We start from the raw sequence: 27,781 nt of genomic DNA, 5'->3' as shown, positions 1-27,781 counted from the left end.
CTCTTTTTGGAGTGTATATTTAGGGGGGAGTTCAGGCCAGTCAGGGTTATATCATATATATGAACGTTAGTAGATTGCAAAACAAAATCTGTGGAGATTTGATGATTTAATAAAATTTAATAATAAAATGGTATACTGTAATATACACAGATTTTTTTTTCTGATTCAATAATTTTATAAATCCAATTAATTTTTCAATAGAAATCGTTTCAATCACGAAAACGATAGTATAAATTACAGTATTAATTAAGGATAAATAACAGGTTTGATTTCAAAATTAATTGATTTCGGCACTTTCAATTATTTTTTTAAATGCTTAATAAATTATTTATTGTGTTTTTATTTTTTTTTTTATAATTATATAACATGTATATTAAATAATTTTTTGTTATTTTATAAGATTTTAGTCTTTCTTATCAAATTTCCGATTTTTTTGCGCCAATGAGTATTATGTATACAGTAACTAATTATTTCTGAGTAAAAGTAATTATATTTTTATTATGCCATGGTCACACTGGGAAAATATTTGACAGAAATCAAAGAAGAATCCGTCGCCACAGCCATCGCAGCTAACATGTTTAGCTCATATTGAATATATAACATCATGGTAGGATTATTTTCCAAAACCAGATCCAGATATTCGGAAAATGATTCTGGAAAAATGTTTGACACTCATTTTGGTAAAATATTTGCCTAGTGTGACCAAAGCCTTAGGAAATATATATATAAAAATATTTTCCAATAAAAGTATAATTACTTACATTTTTTCATTACTCTTAATTAAAAACGTACAAATTTTCAATTTTAAAATTTTCAATTGGAAATATTTGAAAATGATTATATTTTGTGTGTAGGAAAAAGAAAGTTCTCTTTGTAGGTCGACCCTATTGAACTTTTCTTAGCATTGCATCAGGTGGCCCCTCTCAAGGCCAGGCTGTATTACATATCAGACTGAATTACATTAGCATGTTGATATGATAATCACACTCCACTGTTGGGTCTAAATTTCCTCAATGAAAATCTGCTGTCATGAACCTCATTTTGATGAGGTTCATATATGAATTGTATTTTCACTAGGGATGCCATTGGAGACAGATTGTTTATTATATTAAATAAAACAAAGTTTAAGGGAAATCAAACTGCATTACAAATAAATTAATTTATTTTATATAAGATTGTTTTTAATATACGATATATATTTGACGAATAAAAACGTGAAATTTTTTTCTAAACCGAAATACCGAAAATTGTCACATTAATTACATATGTGAAACCTCCCAAAAGTGGACACCCATGGTCGCCTACATGTCGGCCATGTTTTATTGGTTAATTTTAATGTAATGTTTTCCTTTAGTACTCGATGCAAACTTTGTATGAGCTACCAGAACATCTCATCTGTGCAAATCGCTTCGGTGTTGCCAGATTGAATTTTGATAAAGTGACGTTCTCGATTCACAATAGTAATTTATTGTGATTGATATTTCGAATGGTATGAAATTACAAGTGTTAAAGTGTAAATAAATGTTCATAGCAGAAAATATATATTACTATATATGATCTCTTCATAACTTAAAAATTTAAGATTTCATCAAATCCATCCGAAACTCTGCGATTGTGTTTAAACAGCTGATGCCAGTGTTGAACATGATTGTACATTTCCTGAATAAACGAGTATTCTGTTTTCTTTTAGTCTGCCACCGTGATGCAATAGCATTTCCACCTTACATACAAAGCATTACGGGTTCCATCCCAGTTTCGACCAAACACCAAAATGTTTTAATGTTTATAAAACGTTTTAAAGTTCATAAAAAGGAGATCCCTTGTCATTGAGATAAACATAGAATACGGCAGCACTCAGTGATAAGAGAAGTTCACAATGGACTGAATAGCCTAATTGAGTCTTAAATATCAGGCTTCCACTATACCTCACCATGTCCGTCACGGCTTGGGTACACGGTTGCCACAGTTGGTAGAATTTTACCAAACATGGTAAATTTTTTACTGCTTGGAATAAAATTTTGACAACATTTTATATAGTAATAAAGTTTTGACAAAATTTTCTATAGAAATAAAATTTTGACAAAATTTTCTATAGAAATAAAATCTTGACAAAATTTTCTATAGAAATAAAATTTTGACAAAAGTTTCTATAGTAATAAAATTTCGACAAAATTTTCTATAGAAATAAAGTTTTGTAAAATTTTGACAAAATTTTCCTACCAAGTCCGTCACGGCTTGGGTACACGCTTGCCACAGTTGGTAGAATTCGACCAAACATGGTAAATTTTTTACTGCTTGGTAGATTTCTTGATGTTTTGATTTTATAAATTATTCCTCTCAAAATTTCTATCGAAATAAAATATTTACAAAATTTTCCCTAGGAATAAAATTTTGACAAAATTTTCTATAGAAATAAAATTTTGACAAAATCTTCTATAGAAATAAAATTTTGACAAAATTTTCTATAGAAATAAAATTTTGACAAAATTTTCTATAGAAATAAAATTTTGACAAAATTTTCTATAGTAATAAAATTTTGACAAAATTTTCTATAGTAATAAAATTTTGACAAAATTTTCTATAGAAATAAAATTTTAACAAAATTTTCTATAGAAAAAAAAATTGACAAAATTTTCTATAGAAATAAAATTTTGACAAAATTTTCTATAGAAATAAAATTTTGACCAAATTTTCTATAGAAATAAAATTTTGACAAAATGTTCTATAGAAATAAATTTTGACAAAATGCTCAATAGAAATAAAATTTTGACAAAATTTTCTATAGAAATAAAATTTGGACAAAATTTTCTATAGAAAAAAAAATTGACAAAATTTTCTATAGAAATAAAATTTTGACAAAATTTTCAATAGAAATAAAATTTTGACAAAATTTTCAATAGAAATAAAATTTTGACAAAATTTTCTATATAAATAAAATTTTGACAAAATTTTCTATAGAAATAAAATGTTGACAAAATTTTCTATAGAAATAAAATGTTGACAAAATTTTCTATAGAAATAAAATTTTTACAAAATTTTCTATAGAAATACCATTTTGACATAATTTTCTATAGGACTAAAATTTTCTATCGAAATAAAATTTTAACAAAACTGTTTATAGGAATAAAATTTTGACAAAATTTTCTTAGGAATAAAATTTTAACAAAATTTTCTATAGAAATAAAATTTTAACAAAATTTTCTATAGAAATAAAATTTTAACAAAATTTTCTATAGAAATAAAATTTTTACAAAATTTTATATAGAAATAAAATTTGGACAATATTTTTACAAAATTTTATATAAAAATAAAATTTGACAAAATTTTCTATAGAAATAAAATTTTGACAAAATTTTCTATAGAAATAAAATTTTGACTAAAATTTTCACAAATTTTTCTATATGGCTAAAATTTTGACAAAATTTTCTATGAAAATAATATTTTGGAATTTGAAAAAATCTTCTATTCTATTCTATTCTATTCTATCTTGAGAAATTTTTCTATAGAAAAAAATGTTGACAAAATTTTCTATAGAAAATTAATAATAATATCCATAGAAATAAAATTTTCAGAAAGTCAACGCTTGAGAGGGTTGATTGTATGTAGTATTATTCAGTTTGTAAAGGGATTGCATCCAACTACCTCAAAGTACAAAATACAAAATTTCGGAAATCGTAATTTTGTTACTATTAAAAATACCCTGGTATTTTGGATAAACCGTTTGTCATCCCTAAGTAGTACCACCATGTTGGCTTTATATTCATATACAATTGAAATGCATCAGTTCATCATACTTAGCTCATGATTTTATATAGTATTCCAGTTTGTTGGTAAATAGATCTGGATGCATCTGTCCGTCCATCCAACCATCAATTGCTTGAGTTCATCATCATCATCATCATTATTATTATCACTATTGTTGTATCATCTTACAATGGCGCATTTTAATTGTACTCCTTTGCTGGGGTATTAAGCAAATTATCATCATTGTTAAATATGGCTATATGAACCATAAGATGGTGATGGTGGTATAATAAGTTTGCCATTTCGTTTGTAACACATCGACATATCGATTTCCGTCTATATAAAGTATATATAGTGAAATCGCTCAAACGTGGACACTCAGAATACGGGGCACATGTTTCATGTTTACCGTCCAAAAATAACATTTTGCTCTTGAAACATGTTTGAGGTGATCATATTCCTTCTCTGGGTGTGAGGTCCATAAATATTGAATATGGTGCGTTTCGGTCCGTGTTATGGTGTAGACCTCCTTTAGATCTATCTCTTGATATGTCTATTATATTTTATGGTGGGTATTTAAGGTTCGCACCGGTCGAACTTATTTCACTATATATTTCTTTTCTTTTTATAAGGCCTTCCATACAGGTGCGATCATATCTCGCTATGCTAAAAAAGGGAATGCAAATGCAAATCGAACACATCCTGAAATGGGCTTACAAATAACTCAGAGTGTAGTGGTATTATTCGAAGGGCAAAATAAAGTGCACTATTTCTAACGATATTATCGAAAAACAGTTTTTATTTTATTTATCATTTTGTAAAAAAGTAGATACGTATATTTTTTAATATTTTAGAAAATATACGATACATTGGAAATAATAATAGTATAATAACAAATCTTGATTTTTCTCTGCGTGCATATTCTCATATTCTGTATTTTCATTGTTCCCATTAATTATTCGATCGGGAAATAAAATCACTTGTAAGGTCATTCAGCAGCTTTTATGTAAGATTAATGATTATAAAGTAAAATGTAATCGTATAACCATTAATGCAATAATGTAAATTTATCTAAGTTCTTTCCGCACTCAGTTATCAACATCTTTATTTGGGTTAATTATAAGTAGCTTCTAATTATTTGTTTGAGACTTTACACACTTCAATAAAATTTGAACAAATATTCCATGAAATAAATTTCTTAAAACATTGTTACTTATTGGAAACTCTATTGGAAAATCCCATATTGTCTTGTCAGCAGAGATGGTCTGTATCAAACTTTTTTAGGTTTGCGACTGTCGCAAAGTTGTAAACGTCACATATCAGGGATGGAAAATGTAGTACTATAGTACTTTTTTCAATACTATTTCGCCCTGGTCAGTACCGTAGTACCCCCGCGAACGATTTAGTACCATTTGTGTAGACATTTTTGAGCAGATATAAGATTTATGGTAGAATTGTTTTTTACAAAATATTTCAATATTTTGAGAATGTCTTTAACAAACTTTTTTTTTCGTCAAAATGTTTTCTTTTGTAAAATTTTATTTTTCTATAGTATATTTATCAAACTTTTATTTCTATAGAAAAATTTGTCAACATTTTGTTTCTATAGAAAATTTTGTCAACATTTTATTTCTAATTTTATTTCTTTAGAAAATACAGCTGTGGCAACCGTGATTACAATACTACGGTAGACTTTGTAAGCGGATATAAAACTAAAAAAAAATTAAATTGAGGAGTTGACAAACAAAATTTTGCTGTAATTTTATTTTCTTCTAAAAGAGCTCTCGACAATAATCTTCCAATGGAATTTTTGTTGAAATTTAGTGAAAAGTACTTTTTCGCTCAAAAAAATACCTTTTTTGTACTTTCTTAAAAATTGTATTTTCCATCCCTGTCACATATGCGCCGAAAATGTAGAAAAAGTAACAAAAGTCGCAAACTCAAAATACTTTAATCGCGTCAGCTAGGCAGCGAATTCGATGATATCCAAGACGATGGTATGTGCGAAGAAGTTTCAATTCTTAGGAATGTTTACAATAGGGAAGCCAGACGTGTTCTTTTAAAGAGCACATGTTCTCTTTTTTTCTAAATGTGCTTTTAAAACAAGATAGGCCAAAAGAGCACGCAAAAGTGCTCTATTTTTAGTTAAGTACTCTTTTTGTGCTCTTTGTATGCATCACAACAAATATTACTCCAACGCGATTCAATAAATGGTAAAAGTAAACACTATGAGATTTTCCTACGCCGTTATTTTCTAATTAAATAGTGTTTTACTTTATATATCAGAGTCGAAGAAGAGCACGCCGATGATGCTTCTTCACTTTGTAGTCTGTACTAAACTTCTTTCAATAACATTTTTCACAAAAACACCAAACAAATGACTTACAAAGTATTGTAAGAAAATTAGCTTGAGTTGAAAGTGGTTTATTTTATGTATGTATATCTTATGAACCTTTTTATGTTTAAATGAATTATTATGGAATTAAATGTTCTTATTTTATTTGAAAACGTGTGCTCTTTTTTTCGTATATGCTGTTTTTATAAACTAATGTGTCTGGCATCCCTAGTTCACAATTTTCGGTTTTAGGCAATAGTGAAAATGTGGGGTTTCAAGTAAACCATATTGTGCTTAATGTAAAAAAAACTTTTCTTGGCATAAAGGAATAATATTTAGATTAGATTGTCATTGAGCTAAACATATAATTGGGCAGCACTAAGCGATAAGAGAGAAGTTCACAACTGTGGTATCAGAATAGTCTAAGTGAGCCTGAAATATTGGGCTGCCAGTTTTTGTACGAGAAGATGTTACATCTTTAATTTAAATTTTTTTCTTTAAATTAAGATAATATTTTTTACTTTGAAGAATTATAATTTCGATATTAAAACTAAGATTTATCTGTTCGCCAATTAATGTATGGATTATATTATTGATAAACCCAAACAGAATTAAAAAAAACGATATATAAAAATACATGCCAACTTTTTTTTGAGTGTATCCAAGTTGTATAGTATTTGCAGCAAAATTAAATGGCGAGAATTTTTCCTCAGACCCAGGAGTTTACAGTAGCTAAACAATCTGCAAGTAACGATAGAATTGTTACGACACTTATGTCTCATTAAACACGTACGGTTCAAAGTACGTTTTTTTGTTACTAATAGTTAATAACAAAAATGATTACACTGAAAACTAATTACTACGATTCGCAGATGAAGTCATTGAGTAACTTGGTGTAAAGATGAATTTGAATTTAATGTTCAATTTTGATTCAAATTCGTAAACCGTTCGGAGTTCTAAAACAATTAACAAAAAATACTGGATAAATTTTGCCAATTAGATTGAATTGCATGTTGTTGGACATAAATTTGCAGAATATATAAGGAATTTTGAAATAGCAAAGTCTTACTATTTTTTGCTTATAGTAGTATTATTGAAAAACTATGTCCGCTCAATTTCATAAATTTTGTAAATTTGTTTTTAGAAATTTTTCAAAGAAAACAAAATTACCCTAATAACTTTTATTATCCGCCATTCTAATAGATACCAGTTTTCCTTTATCACACCTGGTTAAGCAACTTCATATACTTAAACATATAATTAAATGTTATCAACAAAAAAAAAATCATAATGAAAACATACATACATTGAAATGTTTGCCTCCTAGCGTGAATCTAACCTAAATATAAATCTAGACACAGTGATACATAACAAAACAAGGGGAGATCCTACAACCCATTACATAGTACATAGTATATTAGGCAATGTAATGCATTGGAGAATTGATATAAAACATATGGCAATGACCGACCAAATGAACAAACCTATGAATATCCATAAATGCGTAAAACTACGTTGAAACCAATTGGTTGCAGACACCCAAACAAACAGAGGGGTGGGTGGTGCACACAGCTACACGATTTTGTTGAGGTAGTCTGACTGAGGTATACAGACAACAGAGAGATACGGTAAGGCGAGTCGCTAGTTTGGGCATGATAAACGATAAAAACAAAACAAAGAAGAAACATAAATAGAAGAATGTATTTTTGAGATACTCGTACTTCGTACTTATTTCAAAAAATCCCTCTCTGTATAAACTCACTCATACATATGTGTATCACACACATGGAGATACTGCCAACAATAAATATTGATAAGAAGAAACAGATGATTCACTCGCATTCTCAGCTGGTATAGCTTGTCTATGAAAACAAAGAAATGCATTTGAGCAGCAGACAGATAGTAAACTCTCTTGCATTTTGAGAAAACGGGTTTGCAGTGTTGCCAATTACTTGAAAATTTTTGACAAACGAGATTTTCTTTTGGCACTAAAACAATTTCTTTAAAAGCAAACACAAGAGATCATAAACTATTGTTACATAGGTTGTCATAAATTTTTGTTTATTTGCTATTCAAGGAAATGCAGTGAAACCTCTGAAAAGTAAACACCCACGGTCGCCTAAATTTTTAATTTAAAAAAATTAGTTTGTCTAAAATTTCATTTCGGAAGGAAATGTTAATTCTTTATTGGTGAGTGCTGCCCGATTCTATGTGCAGCTCTCCAATAAATCTTTTGACAAGTTTTTATAAAATACAACTATATACGGCCGTAAGTTCGGCCAGGCCAAATCTTATGTACCCTCCACCATGGATTGCGTAGAAACTTCTACGAAGGATTGTCATCCACAATCGAATTACTTGGGTTGTGGTAATACTTACCGATGGTAAGGTATCTTAAAACTTTTTAACATCGTCTTCTAAATTGTAAGTTAGTCCATACGTGGTATATATTAGACAACAAAGGTATGTATAGGTAAGTCTACAAATAATGACGAATCGATATGGACTTTTGCAGGGTACTTAGAGAGACGCACAGAAAAAAAGTTCACGAAAATTTTTCCAATTAAAATTTTAATTGAGTTTTGAAAAATATTCAATTCAAAATTTAATAGAAATCAATCACACAAATTAATAGTATCAATTATTTTTTTAATTGGATCAATTAATTTTTAATTGACCGTCAATTAATTTTTTAATTGATACTATCATTTCTGTGATTGAAGACATTTCAATTAAAAAATTAATTGGATCAATTAATTTCGTGATTGAATCAGAAAAAATTTTTTTTGTGTGCAGAATTGAAATATGCGGGTCGCTTATATGGGGGCTACATACAATTATGAACTTGATATGGACCAATTTTTGTGTGATTGGGGATTTATCTGAGTGCTATATATAAGTATAGACCGATATGGACCTAGTTAGGCATGGTTGTTAACGGCCATATACTAGCACAATGACCAAATTTCAACTGACTCGGATAAAATTTGCTCCTCCAAGAGGCTCCAAAACCAAATCTCGGGATCTTGGTTTTATATGGGGTCTATATATAATTATGGACTGATATGGACCAATACCTGCATGGTTGCTAGAGACCATATATTAATTCCACGTAACAAATTTCAATTGAATCAGATGAATTTTGCACTTTCACGAGGCTCCGGAAGTGCATGATTGTTAGAGACCATATACTAACACCATGTACCAAATTTCAGCGGGATTGGATGAAATTTGCTTCTCTTAGAAGCTCCGCAAGCCAAATCTGGGTATCGGTTTATATGGAGGCTATATATAATTATGGACCGATGTGGACCAATTTTTGCGCGATTGTTAGAGACCATGTACCAAATTTCAGCCGGATCGGATGAAATTTGGTTCTCTTAGAGCCTCCGCAAGCCAAATCTGGGAATCGGTTTATATGGGGGCTACATATAGTTATGGACCGATGTGGACCAATTTTTGCATGGTTGTTAGAGACCATATACGAACACCATGTACCAAATTTCAGCCGGATCGAAAGAAATTTGCTTCTCTTAGAGGATCCGCAAGCCAAATCTGGGGGTCCGTTTATATGGGTGCTGTACGTAAAAGTGAACCGATATGGCCCATTTGCAATACTATCCGACCTACATCAATAACAAGTACTTGTGCCAAGTTTCAAGTCGATAGTTTGTTTCGTTCGGAAGTCTGCTGAAAGCACAGCAGACGGACGGACGGACGGACATGATTAGATCGACTCAGAATTTCACCACAACCCAGAGTATATATATTTTATGGGGTCTTAGAGCAATATTTCGATGTGTTACAAACGGAGTGAAAAAGTCAATATACCCCCATCCTATGGTGGAGGGTATAAAAATAAAGAAAATTAAAAATAATTTAAAATTTAAAATACCTATTTTTTGTGGGCTGCATTAAGATCAAAACTTAATGCATGGTATAGCAGTTTTTACCCAAAAACATTTTCTTCTTCTTCCTAATAAAACATCACCCTACGCCATTGACTCTCAATGAAATAATATGTAAACCGAAATTAAAGAACAAAACAAAAAACTGGATATTTTGCTCTTTTTATTATTCTTGCTTTTGTATCTCTCCCTTAGTATCTCACAGTACAATGTTGATGTTTACGAATGGTGGGCAATACATGAAGCAATATTTTTTGGTATTTGTAATTTCTTCATACATTTTGCTTTGTATATTCCCATGTAATCAACAATAAAATAATTTATCTCTTTCTCTCTCTTTTTCCTTTCTAGATTTTTATACTTCCTTTGTAACCAATCGAAGCAACGAATACCAATTCTCTTGGTGATCAGTCGTCAGTTGTTCCCTTTCATTGTTGCTGGCACTTGTGTGTGCGCGCAGTGGAAATTTCAATCGGATTTACATTGAATATCGGACGTATCCACAGTTCAAGTCGTCGTTCATCGTAGTCGAGTTCGTCAACAAAGGAATCCATCCATGAGAGACGGTGGAAATCATTCATCCATTCCATGCATATGCCCACATTCATGACTCTGACTGCATATATGGTACTAAGATGATGAGTGTTTTGTGTGGGATCTACACAAAGAACTCCAGATAATGAATCCTTTCGATGAGTGTGGTTTTACGTCTGAGTATCATGAATGTGTTTATTTCCTTCTACTTCAATTAAACGCAATTAATTACAAAGTGCGGTATATATAAATAAATACAAAACAAAAAAAAAAAAACAATGTGCAATTAATTGCTGAAAATATTAATAAAAAGCAAAATTAGTGAACAAAGTGATCTTCCCCTTCCCAAAGTAATCCGTAGAGAAATTAACAACGCAACAAACAAAACAAAAAAAAAAAAAAAAATTCCAAAGAAAATGGCTGAATCTATCCAACTTCAAAATACAACTCCATTGTCTTCCTTGGGCCAGACCCCCATCAAACCGGTCGACAATGAAGATGGTGACGTCATTACTTTAAATATACTAAACACCATGGAACAGCAACATCACCACCATCATGAGGCCATAGCTACGAGTAGCAGCAATGCAACATTACCTCCATCAAATTCACTAACAACAGGTGCTGCAGCTGCACTACGACCCACCACACCTAGCCGTTTTTCCAAACGTCTATTCTCTCGTAAACCTGAAGGTTTACATTTAAATATTTCGAAGAAAAAATTCGAAGAAACTTCATGTACTACCACCCCCATGCTAAATGCTACACCTCCCTATGGTGATGATCCAAGGACACCACCCAACACAACCTCTACAATTTTTCCGTATGAAGAAAATCGTATGGTGAAACAAATCAATATTGGATTTGAAAATATTCGTTATTCCAAAAGACTGGGATTTTTTAGAAGAGGTAAGTTTATGATATGTGGTAACTACACTAAAAAATGGTTTGCTTAGATCCAAAGAATGTGACCTTCCCTTAAGGATACATAGAAAACAATATTTCCAAAAATTTTCCAATCAACATTTTAATTGAATTGTAAAAACTATTCAATTAAAACTTTAATGCGTTCAACAAATTTTTTAATTGAAACAAAAACCAATCACAAAAATTAATAGTACCAATAATTTTTTTAATTGGATCGATTAAATTTTTAATTGACAGTGGTGATTAATATCATTTCTGTGATTGCAGATCTTACAATTAAAAATTAATTGGATCAACTAATTTCGTGATTGAATACAAAAAATATTTTTTTCTATGTAGTTACGGTTCCGAGCAAAGATACGAAGCATATGTATCATAAAAATCCACATGAAAATTTTGCATTTTAATAAGAGCCAAAACGTCGACCTTATGACATTTCAACATAATATTTGGAAAAGTCGACTTTTAGGTTAAAGTGACAGCCCGAGTTGATTCAGGCTCTCTTAGACTATTCAGTTCATTGTGATACCACATTAACTAAAAGTACCTATTACATAGAGACACTTCCAGTGTCTATCAGACAGCGACCCGTTTTAGCAGATATCAGGAGTGATATCTGACGTCTTGAGAACACTAGCATATCAAGTGTGCGGTTTTAGTTTAAATGGGGCCATATTTGCTTGGTGTCTTTACAACCCTTGCAATTCTCCCATCGGACATTTGTCATCATAACAGCCTTCTCACGCAGCTATAGTTTGCAGGTAGCCAGAGGCATAACAACAGATTCTAGTTCCCCTGGAATATGTATGGTACTACTAGCCTTGCTATCTCATCCCCCTCAGCCATCTCGTTGAGAGATTTACGACAGTCGATGGCCGTTTTCGAGTTAAGGAACACAGAGTCAAAGGATTTTATTGCAGGTTATCAGTCGGAGTATATATTAATGCCAACATTTGTTGGAACATTACTTCTTAGCCAATTCGCCTGAAAAACAGTGATTAGGTAATATTTTCGTTTTCGAAGTTCCAGGTCTTTAGAATATACTGGAGGTGTGCACGTGAGTAATAGTTTACTCGCGCACACTCACGACTGAAAAATCATACTCACGCACGATATTTTTTGGTAGGACTCACACTCACGAAAAGAAAATTTGTACTCACGCACGAAAACGTCGTGACTCACGAAAAATATCGTGACTCACGAATAATTTTATGATTAATTTACCTTACCGAAGTGCCTGAAAACATGAGCATTATTAAAATCGAGACTGTTATTAAACTCTTAACATCCCAGGTGTCACTAGAATTGTAATTGAATTTAACTCTTAAGCGTTTTATGTTGGTGAGCAGGAATATTTTCGTGAGTGTAATTCGCTACTCACGCACACTCACGAATATATTATTTTCGTGAATCACGCTCACACACGACATTTTGGTTTGTTAATCACGCTCACGCACACTCACGCTGTTGTCATGAGCGTGACTCACGCACGAATCACGAAAATTTTCGTGAGTGACGACAATTTCGTGTCACGTGCACACCTCTAGAATATACTCCGTCCATCCAATGTAGAACAGAGAATGAAGCCGACCCCTTTTTGTCGGCGGCGGCTGACACTAAATTTTTGCCTCCGTCGGCGGCGGCTTGACGGCTAAGCCGATATAAATTTGTCCATTCGGCGGTGGACAATTATCCATTATAAAATCAATTTTGAAATTATTCGAATGGGAATGAGATTAGTTGTACAACCAATCTAACAATCAAATTTACATTGAATTCAAATTTTCTGAGCAAAGTTTTTTGCAAAGTTATTATAGCAGCTTGAAATTGATTGATTGTGGTTGGAAGGTTCAAAATTTTGGAATAAAATACGACAATTAGTAATACATTTTTCTGACTTAAATCGATATTTTTGATTAATTGGGGGCTAAATTTGTGTCGAGATGAGTCGACATATACGGCGGCGGCGTCGACTGGTCAAAAATGGTCGGCGGCGCGACTCGGCGGCTTCATTCTCTGATGTAGAAATCTGCATTGGATGGACGATGTAGAAATCTATATAAGGTTTATTCCCCGGGGTCTGTGTGGGAATTAGAGGTTCAAACTTTTTGTCGAGAAGCGGTTTCGTCAGAGTGTAATCAATTACGTTTGGCACATCTGTTATTATTTTGAGGACCGAGCTGTGACCGTATTTTTTTTTTCCGACCACAGCGATAGCTCGCGCAACCGCACAACCGTTGTTGCAGCTGACTGTTTGACCAGAATGTCAAAGGCCATAGATGCAGCATGACATTCAGAAAATCTGTTCCTGTCTTGCTGAATGCGCCTAAGATGCACATGCACGCCATATAGGATTATAGGTCTAACCACTGCCGTGTGTAGCCAATACACAATTTTCGGTTCTAATCCCTACTTTTTACATATTGCCTTTTTGCACGAGTACTTTTTGAAAGTAGAAATGTTGGCTTTTGTTGTTGCGACGTTTTTCAGCATAAAAGTTCGATTCGTCGATTTTGATAACAATAAAAATTTGAATGGATTTTGACCAACATCAAAATTTGAAAATCAAAAGTCGGTTTTGAATATTACAAAAAGTCTTTTTCCACTTTTAGTCGCAAAAACGATCTTCGACGATCGCTATACAAAATATGTTGATGAAAACATTGTCGAGGACCCATAAACATTTTCAAAGTTTTTTTTGTTTTGCATACCGTGTGTAATTAATTGGCCTCATTTTTATGTGCTCCACAATGGTTTATGATTAAAATAACAATGATATTTTTTTTGTTTTCATAAAAAAAGTAACAAAAACAAATACAAATCCCCAAATGACAACGAATTTCCATGTACGGGTAGTAGTACTGAGTGGACGTCTTATTATTATGATCTTCAACAGTCAACACCACAATGATAACGATATCGTCAAGTAATCCATCCGTTTGTATGTCTGTTCCGTCCATCCGTCTACCGTAATTTTGCAAACTCAACAAAATCGACAAAACACGTATTAATTTTTTTTTATTAAATTGTTGCTGTGCTCCTTTGTTTATGTAAATTTCATTATTGTTTAAATACAAGCTGTATTTTTTTTGTTTGTTTCTTTCTTTATTAAACATTTGAATGAACATTGCCATCAAGTGGTGGCGAGCGAGCCACCATGACCACGACTAAGATCAGTGGCATTCATTAAGGAAATTAAGTTCCACTGTGCTATCCCTAGTTAAATAATGAGGAAAAATGTTCTATCTTTTGGTTTATTACACTAGGCGTCAAAATACAATATTTTCAGGAAAGGATGACCTTGGGTTTGCTATATAAAAATCCATTGTGTTCCATGGATCAGACCACTATCAACCCGGTCGACAATGAAAATAGTGACGTCATTACTTTAAATATTCTAAACGCCATGGAACAGCAACATCACCTTCATCATGAGAGCATAGAGAGAAGAGAGAAGTTCACCACTGTGGCATCACAAAGGACTGAATAGTCTAAGTGAGTCTGAAATATCGGGCTGCCATTATATCTAACCTAACCTAAGTGTACCAGCAATACAATATCACACCCATCAAACTCACTACAGTTGGTGAAGTTCTCTCTTATTAATTGGATCAATGTTTAGCTCAATTACAATAGACCTCCTTTTTATTGCCGGGTCCGAACATCGTTTCACAATACGGTGAAATTTATAGAAGCCTTGAAATACTCAGCTGAAAATCTTTTTGGTGTTGTAATATAAAAGTTTTTTATGATTTCATTCATTTTTATACCCTCCACCATAGGATGGGGGTATATTAACTTTGTCATTCCGTTTGTAACACATCGAAATATTGCTCTAAGACCCCATAAAGTATATATATTCTGGGTCGTGGTGAAATTCTGAGTCGATCTAAGCATGTCCGTCCGTCCGTCCGTCTGTCCGTCCGTCCGTCTGTCCGTCTGTCCGGCTGTCCGTCCGTCTGTGGAAATCACGCTAACTTCCGAACGAAACAAGCTATCGACTTGAAACTTGGCACAAGTTGTTGTTATCGATGTAGGTCGGATGGTATTGAAAATGGGCCATATCGGACCACGTTTACGTATAGCCCCCATATAAACCGATCCCCAAATTTGGCTTGGGGAGCCTCCCGGAGCAGCAAAATTCATCCGATCCGGTTGAAATTTGGTACGTGGTCTTAGTATACGGTCTCTAACAACCATGCAAAAATTGGTCCATATCGGTCCATAATTATATATAGCCCCATATAAACCGATCCCCAGATTTGACCTCCGGAGCCTCTTGGAGGGGCAAAATTCATCCGATCCGGTTGAAATTTGGTACCTGATGTTAGTTTACGGCCTCTAATAACCATGTAAAAATTGGTCCATATCGGTCCATAATTATATATAGCCCCCATATAAACCGATTTGACCTCCGGAGCCTCTTGGAAGAGCAAAATTCATCCGATCCAGTTGAAATTTGGTACATGTGTTAGTATATGGTCTCTAACAACCATGCAAAAATTGGTCCATATCGGTCCATAATTATATATAGTTCCCATATAAACCGTCCCCAGATTTGACGTCCGGAACCTCTTGGAGGAGCAAAAGTCATCCGATACGGTTGAAATTTGGTACATTTTGTCAATATATGGCCTCTAACAGCCATGTAAAAATTGGTCCATATCGGTCTTTAGTTATATATAGCCGATGACTTATTACACAAAAATTGGTCCATATCGCCAAAAATAATCTACCAAAACTTTATTTCCATAGAAAATTTGTCAAATTTTATTACTATAGAAAGTTTTGTCAAAATTTCATTTCTATAGAAAGTTTTGTCAAAAGTATATTTCTATACAAATGTTTGTCAAAATTTTATTTCCATAGAAAATTTTGTCAAAATTTTATTTCTATAGAAAATTTTGTAATCTACCAAAACTTTATTTCCATAGAAAATTTTGTCAAATTTTATTACTATAGAAAGTTTTGTTAAAATTTCATTTCTATAGAAAGTTTTGTCAAAAGTTTATTTCTATAGAAATGTTTGTCAAAATTTTATTTCTATAGAAAATTTTGTAAAAAATTTATTTCTGTAGAAAATTTTGTCAACATTTTATTTCTATAAAAAATTTTGTCAAAATTTCATTTCTACACAAAATTTTGTCAACATTTTATTTCTATAGAAATTTTTGTCAAAATTGTATTGCTATAGAAAATTTTGTCAACATTTTACTTCCATAGAAAATTTTGTCAACATTTTATTTCTATAGAAAATTTTGTCAAGTTTTTATTTCTATAGAAAATTATGTCAAATTTTTATTTCTATAGAAAATTTTGTCAAAATTTTATTTCTATAGAAAATTTTGTCAAGGTTTCATTTCTATAGAAAATTTTGTCAAAATTTTATTTCTATAGAAAATTTTGTCAAACTAGATTATATACGTATTTAATCGGCCTTTTTTTGTTTAATATATACCCCGTATGGGCTAACTTACAATTTAGAAGACAGTGTTAAAAAGTTTTACGATACCTTGCCATCGGCAAGTGTTATCGCAACCCAAGTAATTCGATTGTGGATGACAGCCTTTAGTAGAAGTTCCTACGCAATCCATGGTGGAGGGTACATAAGATTCGGCCTGGCCGAACTTACGGCCGTATATACTTGTTTGATCTAAGCTTTGGTATATCCAGGACAAGAAACTCGACGCGACTCTATGTCCAGAGGGATCTGGTGAAGATTTTGTTGGTTTAGCCGGGCAAGCATAACATAAAGGTGACGCGTGTCATGTGGCCCATGGTTGCAGATGGTAGGATAGGTAGGAACTGAGACGGCCGCACTTGCCTGAACTACCCTGATCTGCCGTTGGATGTCTCTTTCCTCTGGTGCTATGGGTGGCGATCGAGTTCCGAGAACAGGATTAACATTGTAGCTTCCCAAAGCTAAACATTATCCTCATGAATGCTGTTCAGACCCAGATCAAGAAACTCTGTGTCCAGAGTGATCTTGTGAAGAGTTGGGTTAGTTTAGCTGGGCAAGCATAAAGGTGACGCGTGTCATGTGGGCCATGGTTGCAGATGGTTAGACAGGTAGGAATTGAGGTGGCCGCAATTGCCTGAACTACCCTGATCTGTCGTGGGATGTCTCTTTCCTCCGCGCTATAGGTGGCGGTCGAGTTCCGAGATCAGAATTAACAAGCTTCAGCTACATTATCCTCATGAATCCTGTTCAGACCTGTCTGTATGCTGCCCGGTCTAGAAGTTTTCTTTTGTAGCGCTGAATCTCGCGACCTAGAAGGTGAAGATCAACCCTTACATTTTTGGGTGGAGGTTGCCTATCCACAAGATGTTGATTTGGATCGTTACTGCAATAACATCCCCGTAGATACTACTTTGCAAAAATGCAATTGTGTTTTCCCACAAGGATGATCTTAAACGTTAAAACGCCTGTGTACTTCTGCCGTCCATGCAGTGAATAGTTTGGTTGAGGATTTGGTGGCGGATATCCTCAAATTTCCACCTCAGGAGGAGGTGGAATAGAAGATAAGTAGAGGTTGAACAGTGCCCGAGATATCACCCCACCTTGGGGAACTCCTCCCTCTTTCACTCAACGGGGTCTCAGCTTTTTATCCCTGAATTCCTGATACGACTATCGACCGCACAGATAATTAATAAGCCAACGTTAGGGACGTGTTCTCGATGTCGTCGGCATGGTTGACCGTATCGAATGTTTCGATAGGTCAAGCGCCACGCCTAAATGGTATACAAAGCTCTTGTGCTACACCCCACGGAATCCTTGTTGATGGTTGACAGCAGGAAAACTCTCCACACGGCTCGGGAGGTGTAGTGCCTAAAGTATATTGGCTACTGGGAGAGAAGGAACTGAGGAAGAGAAGGGAGAATAGGGTAGTGATTAGCATACTCGTCACAATATGATGGAAGACTTTGTGAAAATCAAAATTTTCTATAGAAATAAAATTTTGACAAAATTTTCTATAGAAATAAAATTTTGACAAAATTTTCTATAGAAATAAAATTTTGACAAATTTTTCCATAGAAATAAAATTGTGGCAAAATTTTCTATAGAAATAAATTTTGACAATTTTCAATAGTAATAAAATTTTGAGAAAATTGTCTATAGAAATAAAATTGTGGCAAAATTTTCTATAGAAATAAAATTTTGACAAATTTTCCATCGAAATAAAATTTTGAAAAAAATGTCTATAGAAATAAAATTTGACAAAATTTTCTATAGATTAACTCCGAAAAAATATAAAAAAGAGAGGTGACTTTTTAGCATTTCTTACGAGACGGGAACCTCGTTTCTCCCCTATTTTTAAGTATCTTAAAATAGAATTCTAGGGGATTTAAATAAGGATCGTAATCACAATGGAAAATTCGATTTTTCCACTTTCGAATATTCGAAATTATGAATAAGTCGACATTGAACATGTACGATTATTGAAAAGTCGATTTAGTTTTTTCGACTTTCAACTTTCGACTTTTTAATTAATTTTCAGCATAAAAAGATCAACGTCAGTTTCAATTTTCAATACAAATTTTATTTCTTGATATTTTCGTTAAAAGTGAACTAGACGATATTGGTCACTATCAAAAATCGATTATCCAATTTTGACTAACATTAATGTTCGCTTAGTCGATTTTACAAAATTTTCTAAAATATCAAACTACACTGAAAAAAATCATGTCCAAGATTTTGTCTTTACACTAATGACTTTTTGTATTGATTCCGAGCTAAAGAAGCGGAGAATTGCAGTAAGTTTAAGACACAAGTTTCTTTTAAATTTGAGTTTGCGTACTTGATTCTTGGCAAAAAATTTTAACTTTTGATTTTTGTGCTTTTTCGATCTTTGTTTTTCAAATGAAAATTCTATGTTTTTTCGAGCTTGAGATCTATATGTTTTTTATTTATATTTTCTTCAATATTTCGCAATTTTCTTGAATTGCTTCTTCAGGAAGTATTGATCTATAATAAATTTATTATAATAAGTTACATTAGTAGTATATACTAATTGCTACAATCTTATTCTAACATTTAGTACATTTCTAACATAAATGATAAACATCTCAATATGACACATTCTACTAGGCGAACATAACAAATGGGTAGATACAACTATCCTTCACTTACATCAGTTACAACAACTAAACACAACACATATTTTTGTTAGAGACAGCGAAACATCACTGCTCTCGTCTGTTTTTAATATTGCACTGAGTGTGGATGCTGCTATGCAACCTGCGTGTTGTTCTTTTTCCCATCGCTTCTGCATATCATTTGTCTGTATATGTGAGCGATGTTGTCCGTGTCCGTTTTGTAATTTATTCTCCTCGTTGTTGGTACGTTGTTGATGTGTAACATTTCTAAGGTGTATCTTTTGCTCGTGTTGCTCTCTCGTTGCAAAACCCGAACTCTATCAAAGTTTGGTTGGTGGTTTGTTGCTGCACAGTGTGTCGCTAGCGCAGTTTTTTGTAGCTTACTGTTGTTATTCCGTATTTTTATGTCGGATTTATGTCCTGATAATCTTGTCTTTAATTTGTTTTTGGTAGTTCCTATATATATCATCTGACACTTCTCTTTTGATTTTCCATCGCACGGAATCTCATAAATGACGTTTGGGGTTTCCGATAAGGGGATGTTGTCTTTGGTATTGGTAAAAAGACTTTTTAGTGTGTTGTTGGATTTATGAGCCAAGTTGTAATTATTTGTATCGAAAATATCGGACTTTGATATCCTTTCTGAGATCGTTGGTATGTATGTCAACGATTTGTATGATTTTGGATCTTTATTATCGTCCGTCTGTTCTGATGAAGGCTTGTAATTCGCTATTAACTTTTTTATGATGTTCGGGGGAAAATTGTTGTATTTCAAGATATCGTGTAGTTTTTTCTTGTTTTTTTGTTGGAATTGTTGATCGCTGATAGTTAGTGCTCTTTGGATTAGGTTTTTTGCTGTATTTATTATTATCTGTTTTGGATGGTTTGAGAAGAAGTTCATAATTCTTCCAGAAGCTGTGTTTTTTTGGTACCAGTCCATTGTAAGTTTTTCTTCGTCCCTGATGATTAATAAATCTAAATACGGCAATTTTTGTTGTTGTTCTAGCTCCATTGTAAACCGGATATTGTTGTGAAAACTGTTAGGTGTTGTCAGAGTTTTTTCTATTTCCGTTTCCTTGACGATTGCAAATAAATCATCCACGTATTTCGTTATGAACTTCGGTCTTATTGTCAGTTTTTGCATACAGCTGTCTAGTAGTCTCTCCATTAATATGTCAGCGATAATTGGAGAGGCTGGTGATCCCATCGGTAAACCTTTCTTTTGTCTATATATCTTGTCGTCGTATTTGAAATATCTGTTGTCTATTATACAAAATTTCAATGTCTTTATGAATAATGCCTTTGTCATATTTGTGTGTGCTTCTATTTCGTCCCATCTTTCTTCTATAATCCTGAGGGCGAGGTCCACCGGTACACTGGGAAAAAGTGACACCACATCAAACGATATCAGTTTTTCGTCGTGTTTTATAGTCATATCTTTGATCTTATTTCTAAATTGTACCGAGTCCTTTATATTATATTTAGATCCTGTGGTAAGTTTTTTCAGTATATTTACCAGGAATTTACTCATTGCTGCTGATGGTGCGTTTACCGACGAACATATCGGCCTTAATGGGAAATTGTCTTTGTGTATTTTTGGTACGCCGTATAGTCTAGGGGCAGTTGCAATTTCCGTCTTCATTCTTCGTTTTTCAGATTCAGAAATGATATTATTCTTGAAAAGTTCATCTACTATTTCGTTGTTTTTCTTTTGTAGGCCTTGTGTTGGGTCCTTGTTTAGCCTTTGGTAGGACATGATATCCCCTACTATTTTCTGCATTCTGTCTTTGTAGTCTCTTTTCTCCATAGCCACAGTTACGTTACCCTTATCTGCGTTCAGGATTGAGATATTCTTGTGAGTTTTCAAGAATTTCCTGGTTCTGTACACTGTGTTCGAAACAAATCTATCTCTTCCGTTCAGGTTCATTTTGTTGAGATGATTTTCTAATGATGTAGCAAATTTTGTTCTGGCTCGTTCTTGTTGTTCCTTGTTGGTGTGTGTTTGAATTAGGTTTTCTCCATCAGCTATGTATTTAAAAAGTGGGAAATCATCTTTCTGTGTCGGTAGACCGAATTTTGGCCCAAGTGAGAGAAGCCACTTTATGTCATCTGGGAATTCAGTACTTGTTTTATTGACGAACCATTTTTCGTTTATTTTAATGTCAAGATCAGATTTTTGTTTTTCTCTCAGTTTATTGAATTTAGCCTTATGTATCTCTTTTGATTTTTCTTTTATTTTTTGTATGTTTTCCCCTTGTTTTTTCCAAAGGTCACTGCTTTCTTCATTGGTGAGGTGTTGATTTAAACTCCTTTTTACGTTTTCCTCTTCGTCGTTGTAGTTCTTAAGTAAGTTATGTTTATGCAATTCAAGAAAATTGCGAAATATTGAAGAAAATATAAATAAAAAACATATAGATCTCAAGCTCGAAAAAACATAGAATTTTCATTTAAAAAATTTTAATTTATTCGTTTTTCAGCTTTTTTTCTTCATGTACAGTCAAAGTAATTTAAAAACGTATTAATGACAACTTATTGTTGAAAGACATCTCCTATTTTTAAAATGTCAACAAATTTGAAGACGATTTCATTAATTTTGAAGATTTTTTCTGAATTATTAGAGACAAGTTGGCCTTATGCTATGATCACACTAGACAAATATTTTACAGAAATCGAAAAAGAATCCGTCGCTACAGCGAAACCACAAAATATTTTGAGCTCATATTGGATATATAACATCATGGTAGGGTTATTTTCCAAAACCCATATTCAGATATTTGGAAAATGGTTCTAGAAAAATATTTGACACTCATTTGGGTCAAATATTTGCATAGTGTGACCATAGCCTTAGTCATACAAAATGTTATTTCACATGATGACACTCAGTTTTAAGTCGAATTACTTAACTATAAGAATTTTGTCTTTTGATTTCGACTTCATTAAAAAGTTTATCGACTTTTGGACAAGAAAAAAACTTTATGTCAGAGAAATCCGTCTTCTATGCTAAGCAAAATTCGCATTCGTATTTTGGCCACACGATAATATTTTACGCAGTGTGCACATAGTCGAATTTGAAGATAATAAAAAGTAGGCTTCGACTGTTTTTTGGGCAAAAAATCGATTAGAGGATTTTCGACTTTTGTAGTCCTATATCACCTAAATATTCCCAATTAAAAAGGTGATTGAAGATTAAAACTTTTTTTTGATTATTATTTTTGGTCCGTTTATTAGTTTCAAAATTTTCCCATCTAATTAAGCTATCAGACCTAAGGTTGTTTCCGCAAATAAAAATACTTTTTTATTGCATTGTTCCCAACGTTTCGACAATTTTTGTTGTCTTCTTCTGGGGAGTTCGCAATATTATTTTAACTTAAGTTACATTGAATTACAATATACACGAAACATATAAAACAACATAAGACATAAATTAAAACTAATATCAACAACACTTACAGTGTTGTAATCCTTAGGTCTGATAGCTTAATTAGATGGGAAAATTTTGAAAATTTTTTCAATTAAAAAATTAATTGATACTATAAATGTTTTTTTTTTTTTGGATCAGGAAGTGGTGCAAAATTGACGCAGAAGCGATGAATTTAACATGGGCTTGTCATAGGACAGAAGTCCTCCATTTCAACAGCCGTTGCACTGAATTTGCATCACTTCTTTAGGTGTAATACGAATTCAATGATTTGGATTTAAATTAAAAAAAATTGTGATATTTTGTCAAATAAATAATTTTTATAATTTTTTATAATTTTTAATGGATTCTAACGCTTGTCGGAAACGTTTGACCTTAAATATTTTCAAAAATGCACAATTTTTTCAGATTGGATTTAGCATTTTTTCGACAAAATTTAAATGATTTGTACCATTTTATGAATTCTTACTCTGTTTTTAAAATATTTTTGAAACAAAAAAAGTTAAAATTATCCATTAAATGTATGAACAAACCAAGTTATAAAAACTTGAATTAAAAGAACTTCCTGGGTAGTTAAAGTAAAGAACATCATTGCACTCTCATAAAAAATCGCTTCTGTAACATATACTCCCAAACATATTTTGCTTCAAGCATATACATTTTTGGGTATTGCCCAAACATTTTATATGTTTGATCTCTTCCAATATATAATATGTTTGAAAGCATATTGGTCTAAACAATATATGTTTGGGTAGTCTAAGTTCCAAACATTTTGTATTTTTGCATCCAAATTCAATAATGTTGTCTTCAAAAAAACAATATGTTATTTTGTGAACATATAATATGTTTGGAAGCATTTTGCACCCAAAAATATTATATGCTTAAAAAATTTTCCCAAACAATATTGTGCTCAAAATTTTATTTATTTATTTATATATTTACAATCATAATGAATTATGAAAATAAACAGGTAATATAGGTGCTAACAACATAGGTTTTCGACCTGAATGCTCAAAATTTTGTTTCTGCCTAATTGTATATTCCCCCACATCTTTCTCACTTCCACGACATTTTTTAGTTCTTAGCACCTTTTTCTGTAATACAAACATTGTAGAAGAAATTATTCAATTTTTTTTATTTTAATTTTACCTTTTGCCGGACGGGGATTCGAACAGCGGACCACACAGTTTGTAAGGATCAAAGAAGTAGCTGATCAATTGCCCAAGGAAAAATAAAATGGTAATTTTGTAATAACAAGCAACAACCACCAACTTAATTCAATATCGCTCCCTGTTAAATAGCGCTCCAAGCTAGTAAACACATATATGTTTATAGGCAATTTCTAAATTAATATATGTTTGCATCCAAGCATATTATATTTACAAACATTTTGTGTCCCAAACATAATATGTTCTAACATATTAACATATATGTCCCAAACATGTTATGCTAGTTTATGAACATTATATGCTTGCACTCAAAAATATTGTGTTTAAAAATTTGTGTTCCAAACATATAATGTTTATAGCCAAACATATGAAAAACAGTCTTTTTCATCCGTGTGGGAGTGCATCTTCTGGAAGTGCTTTTAAAGTTGTGCCTCCTTTGGAAGAACTTCCAAATTTTTTTGCTGGGTATATTTTGATGCTCAATTAAAACTGTGATTGATACTATCATTTTCGTGATTGAAGACATTTCAATTAAAAAATGAATTGGATCAATTAATTTTCAATTCAATTGAATCTGAAAAAAAAATTTGCGTGTTATAAGAACAATATTTTTCATAATAAAAATTTTACAATAAGGCAAGGAAAATGTTCATTAAGACAACGAAATTTAATTATTTAAATATGAGAATAGTTTTATATAATTTGAGGAAAATAAAAAGTCAATTTTTCGATAGACAAAATACAGGATTTTTGGTGACCATTAAGTAAAATGCGCGTTTATATGTATTTTACTCTCCGTGTCTGCCAACAAAAAGTAGATCCAAGCACATGCGATTTTCATCAGAGTTGTACTTAATTTATTTAACTCTAACTTCCCATCCATTTTTCCTATACCATATATCCGTCTAGGCTGTTTCTTCCCTTTCTGATTCATGTGGTGAAAACCTCGAAAATATATTTCCGTAATAAACAAAAAATCCGTTAAATTTCCAACTATCGCTTGATAGCATGAATGAATGGTTGAATGGTACACGCCACTAAAACAAGAGCTAGTGGGCGGACTAAATAATTTTAGTTAATTTGTTTAAAGCTTTAACGTTCTGTTAGATAAGAAAATGCTAAATAGAATGATTAGTATAACAAATATTTCCATGATACTCATTCATGAATTGGATGAGTGGTGAATGGAGAAAAAATCCCAAGAGAAATTTGTAATTATCATGACGTAAGTTATAGGATTATACCCAAAGAAATTTGTTAGTAGACATAGCAAAAAATCTGATAAAATAGGAAAACGTCGTTTGATAAAGAAAAAGTAGTCACTGTTTAGTGAAAAAAAAAAAAAAACAAACCAAAACATGTTAGTTTGGCTGAATCACATCAGACAACATATCTTCATTTTTGAAATAGTCCTTATTTTATAAAATAGGTCAAATCCAAAATCTACTTACTTATATTTCTATTCGAAATAATCTTAATTCATTTCTAGTATATATACTAATCACTTTCGATATTAGGTACTTAAAAATTTGTGTTCAAAAAAATCTTATCAGCAATTAGTAATGCATATTTAAAGAGGCCAGTGGCTGTGTTTTCGCTAATTCAGAATAAAAAGCCCATTTTAAAGTCTTATCAATTCATTCAAAAAGAATTTTTTTCAAATATGTTCATGATATCACTATGATTTCCAGAATAGTCATATGCCAAACTAGTACATGATCTGTTTGCAGAAAATGAGTTGAAATTTCCTATTATAAAACACGGCTATTATTTATAAGTTAGCTTATGAATGGCAATTTTAATATTCTACCCTTTTCATTGGCAACAAACCGATACAATGGTAATGGGCCATTGACCAACGGGCAAGACTTTTATTAGTCTCGATAATCTAAGTTATTGATATACTTTGTCGCAAAAGCGATTAGATTTATTTGGATGGGATTAAAGAATTTTTATGATTCTATGAACACCTGTTGTTTTAAAGGGTTTACTAGAAAAGTCACATTAGATTAAACCATTGCTCATTAGAGGTCACGTGTTTATGTCAAATTGCAAAAAAATATATATTCTCTTCTATAGATAATTTCATCAAAATATTATTATGTTTATAATAAATTTCGTTAAATTTTAACTTTTAAAGGGTAATACGGTCAAAATTTGGTCAAGGGAAAACGCGTGTAAATTGGTGAAATCGTTTATTTAAAAAACCAAATTAAATTTCTTTTTCAAGTTCAATTAGTATAAAATTCAGGAAAAATATGCAGTTAGGCTTTCGCTTTTCCAAATCCGAATTGCCGGGCCTCACGCTTGACACCTACCATCAGATTTTGTACAGCCACCTTGTCCACCTTCTTCGCCGCAGAAAGCCAGTTTGCCTTGAACTGCTGCTCGCCCTTAGCAGTTTTTTTGGTTTTCTTTAGGTTCCGCTTGACAATAGCCCAGTATTTCTCAATTGGGCGGAGCTCTGGCGTGTTGGGAGGGTTCTTGTCCTTGGGAACCACCTGCACGTTGTTGGCGGCGTACCACTCCATGGCCTTTTTACCGTAATGGCAAGATGCCAAATCCGGCCAAAACAGTACGGAACAACCGTGTTTCTTCAGGAAACGCAGCAGACGTTTATTCAAACACTCTTTCACGTAAATTTCTTGGTTGACAGTCCCGGAAGCTATGAAAATGCTGCTTTTCAAGCCACAGGTACAGATGGCTTGCCAAACCAGATATTTCTTTGCGAACTTTGACAGTTTTATGTGCTTGAAAATATCTGCTACCTTTCCCCTTCCTTTTGCCGTATAAAACTCCTGTCCTGGAAGCTGCTTGTAGTCGGCTTTGACGTAGGTTTCGTCGTCCATTACCACGCAGTCAAACTTCGGCAGCATCGTCGTGTACAGCCTCCGGGATCGCGCTTTGGCCGTCGTATTTTGTTTATCATCGCGATTTGGAGTCACTACCTTCTTGTAAGTCGATAGTCCGGCTCGTTTTTTGGCTCGATGCACGGTTGTACACGATACACCCAGCTTATTTGCGGCATCTCGGAGAGAGAGGTTAGGGTTTCGCTTGAAACTACCGGCAACTCTCTTTGTCGTCTCAGCGGCTTCCGGTTTTCGATTTCCCCCCGATCCAGACTTCCTGGCTGTCGACAAACGTTCCCCAAACACTTTAAAAATTTTGATACGCTGCTCTTCTTGCTTGGACGGCATTTTGACAACTGAAGAGTGAATTCCAAAATAAAAATAGGAGCACCATTCTACACACACACACACCTTCAAAATGAGGGGTGTTCAGGTTTTTTAAATGCAAAATTGAAAGAAATACGTCAAGTTTATATTGACCAAATTTTTACCGTATCGCCCTTTATATAATTTTCCCGACCATATAATGGTCTCAAATTCTATCATTTAAATAATAGAACATGTTTGCGACATTTGAGAACCATTTAAATGCTTATTGCCAACGTATATTTTTCTCCGCTCGGAAATTATTTTTACAAGGACGAAATATATGGTTTTCGCGACAATTACATGCTCTATATAAGCATTAAATGGATGCGGCAACCATGTCCAAACATGTTTTTTCTGTGCGTGTAGATGGATCGGATTTAAATCAAATATTTGCTATTATAACTGTTTGCCCTTTAATCCATTGGAAAATG

General features: G+C 32.7%; 1 protein-coding gene across 1 annotated transcript in view; it reads left to right on the top strand.

Moving 5' to 3' along the window:
* Nucleotides 1-27,781, top strand: part of LOC142225301 (ABC transporter G family member 2-like) — a 99,123-nt gene that overhangs the window by 7,807 nt on the left and 63,535 nt on the right. Inside the window, exon 2 of the mRNA XM_075295078.1 lies at nt 10,339-11,430. Coding sequence (XP_075151193.1) covers nt 10,938-11,430 — 493 coding nt within the window. The 5' untranslated portion in view covers nt 10,339-10,937. The remainder of the gene's footprint in view (nt 1-10,338; nt 11,431-27,781) is intronic.

This window comes from Haematobia irritans, chromosome 2, assembly GCF_050003625.1.
Source record: "Haematobia irritans isolate KBUSLIRL chromosome 2, ASM5000362v1, whole genome shotgun sequence".
NCBI lineage: Eukaryota > Metazoa > Arthropoda > Insecta > Diptera > Muscidae > Haematobia > Haematobia irritans.
This window is presented reverse-complemented; position numbering and strand designations above follow the sequence as displayed.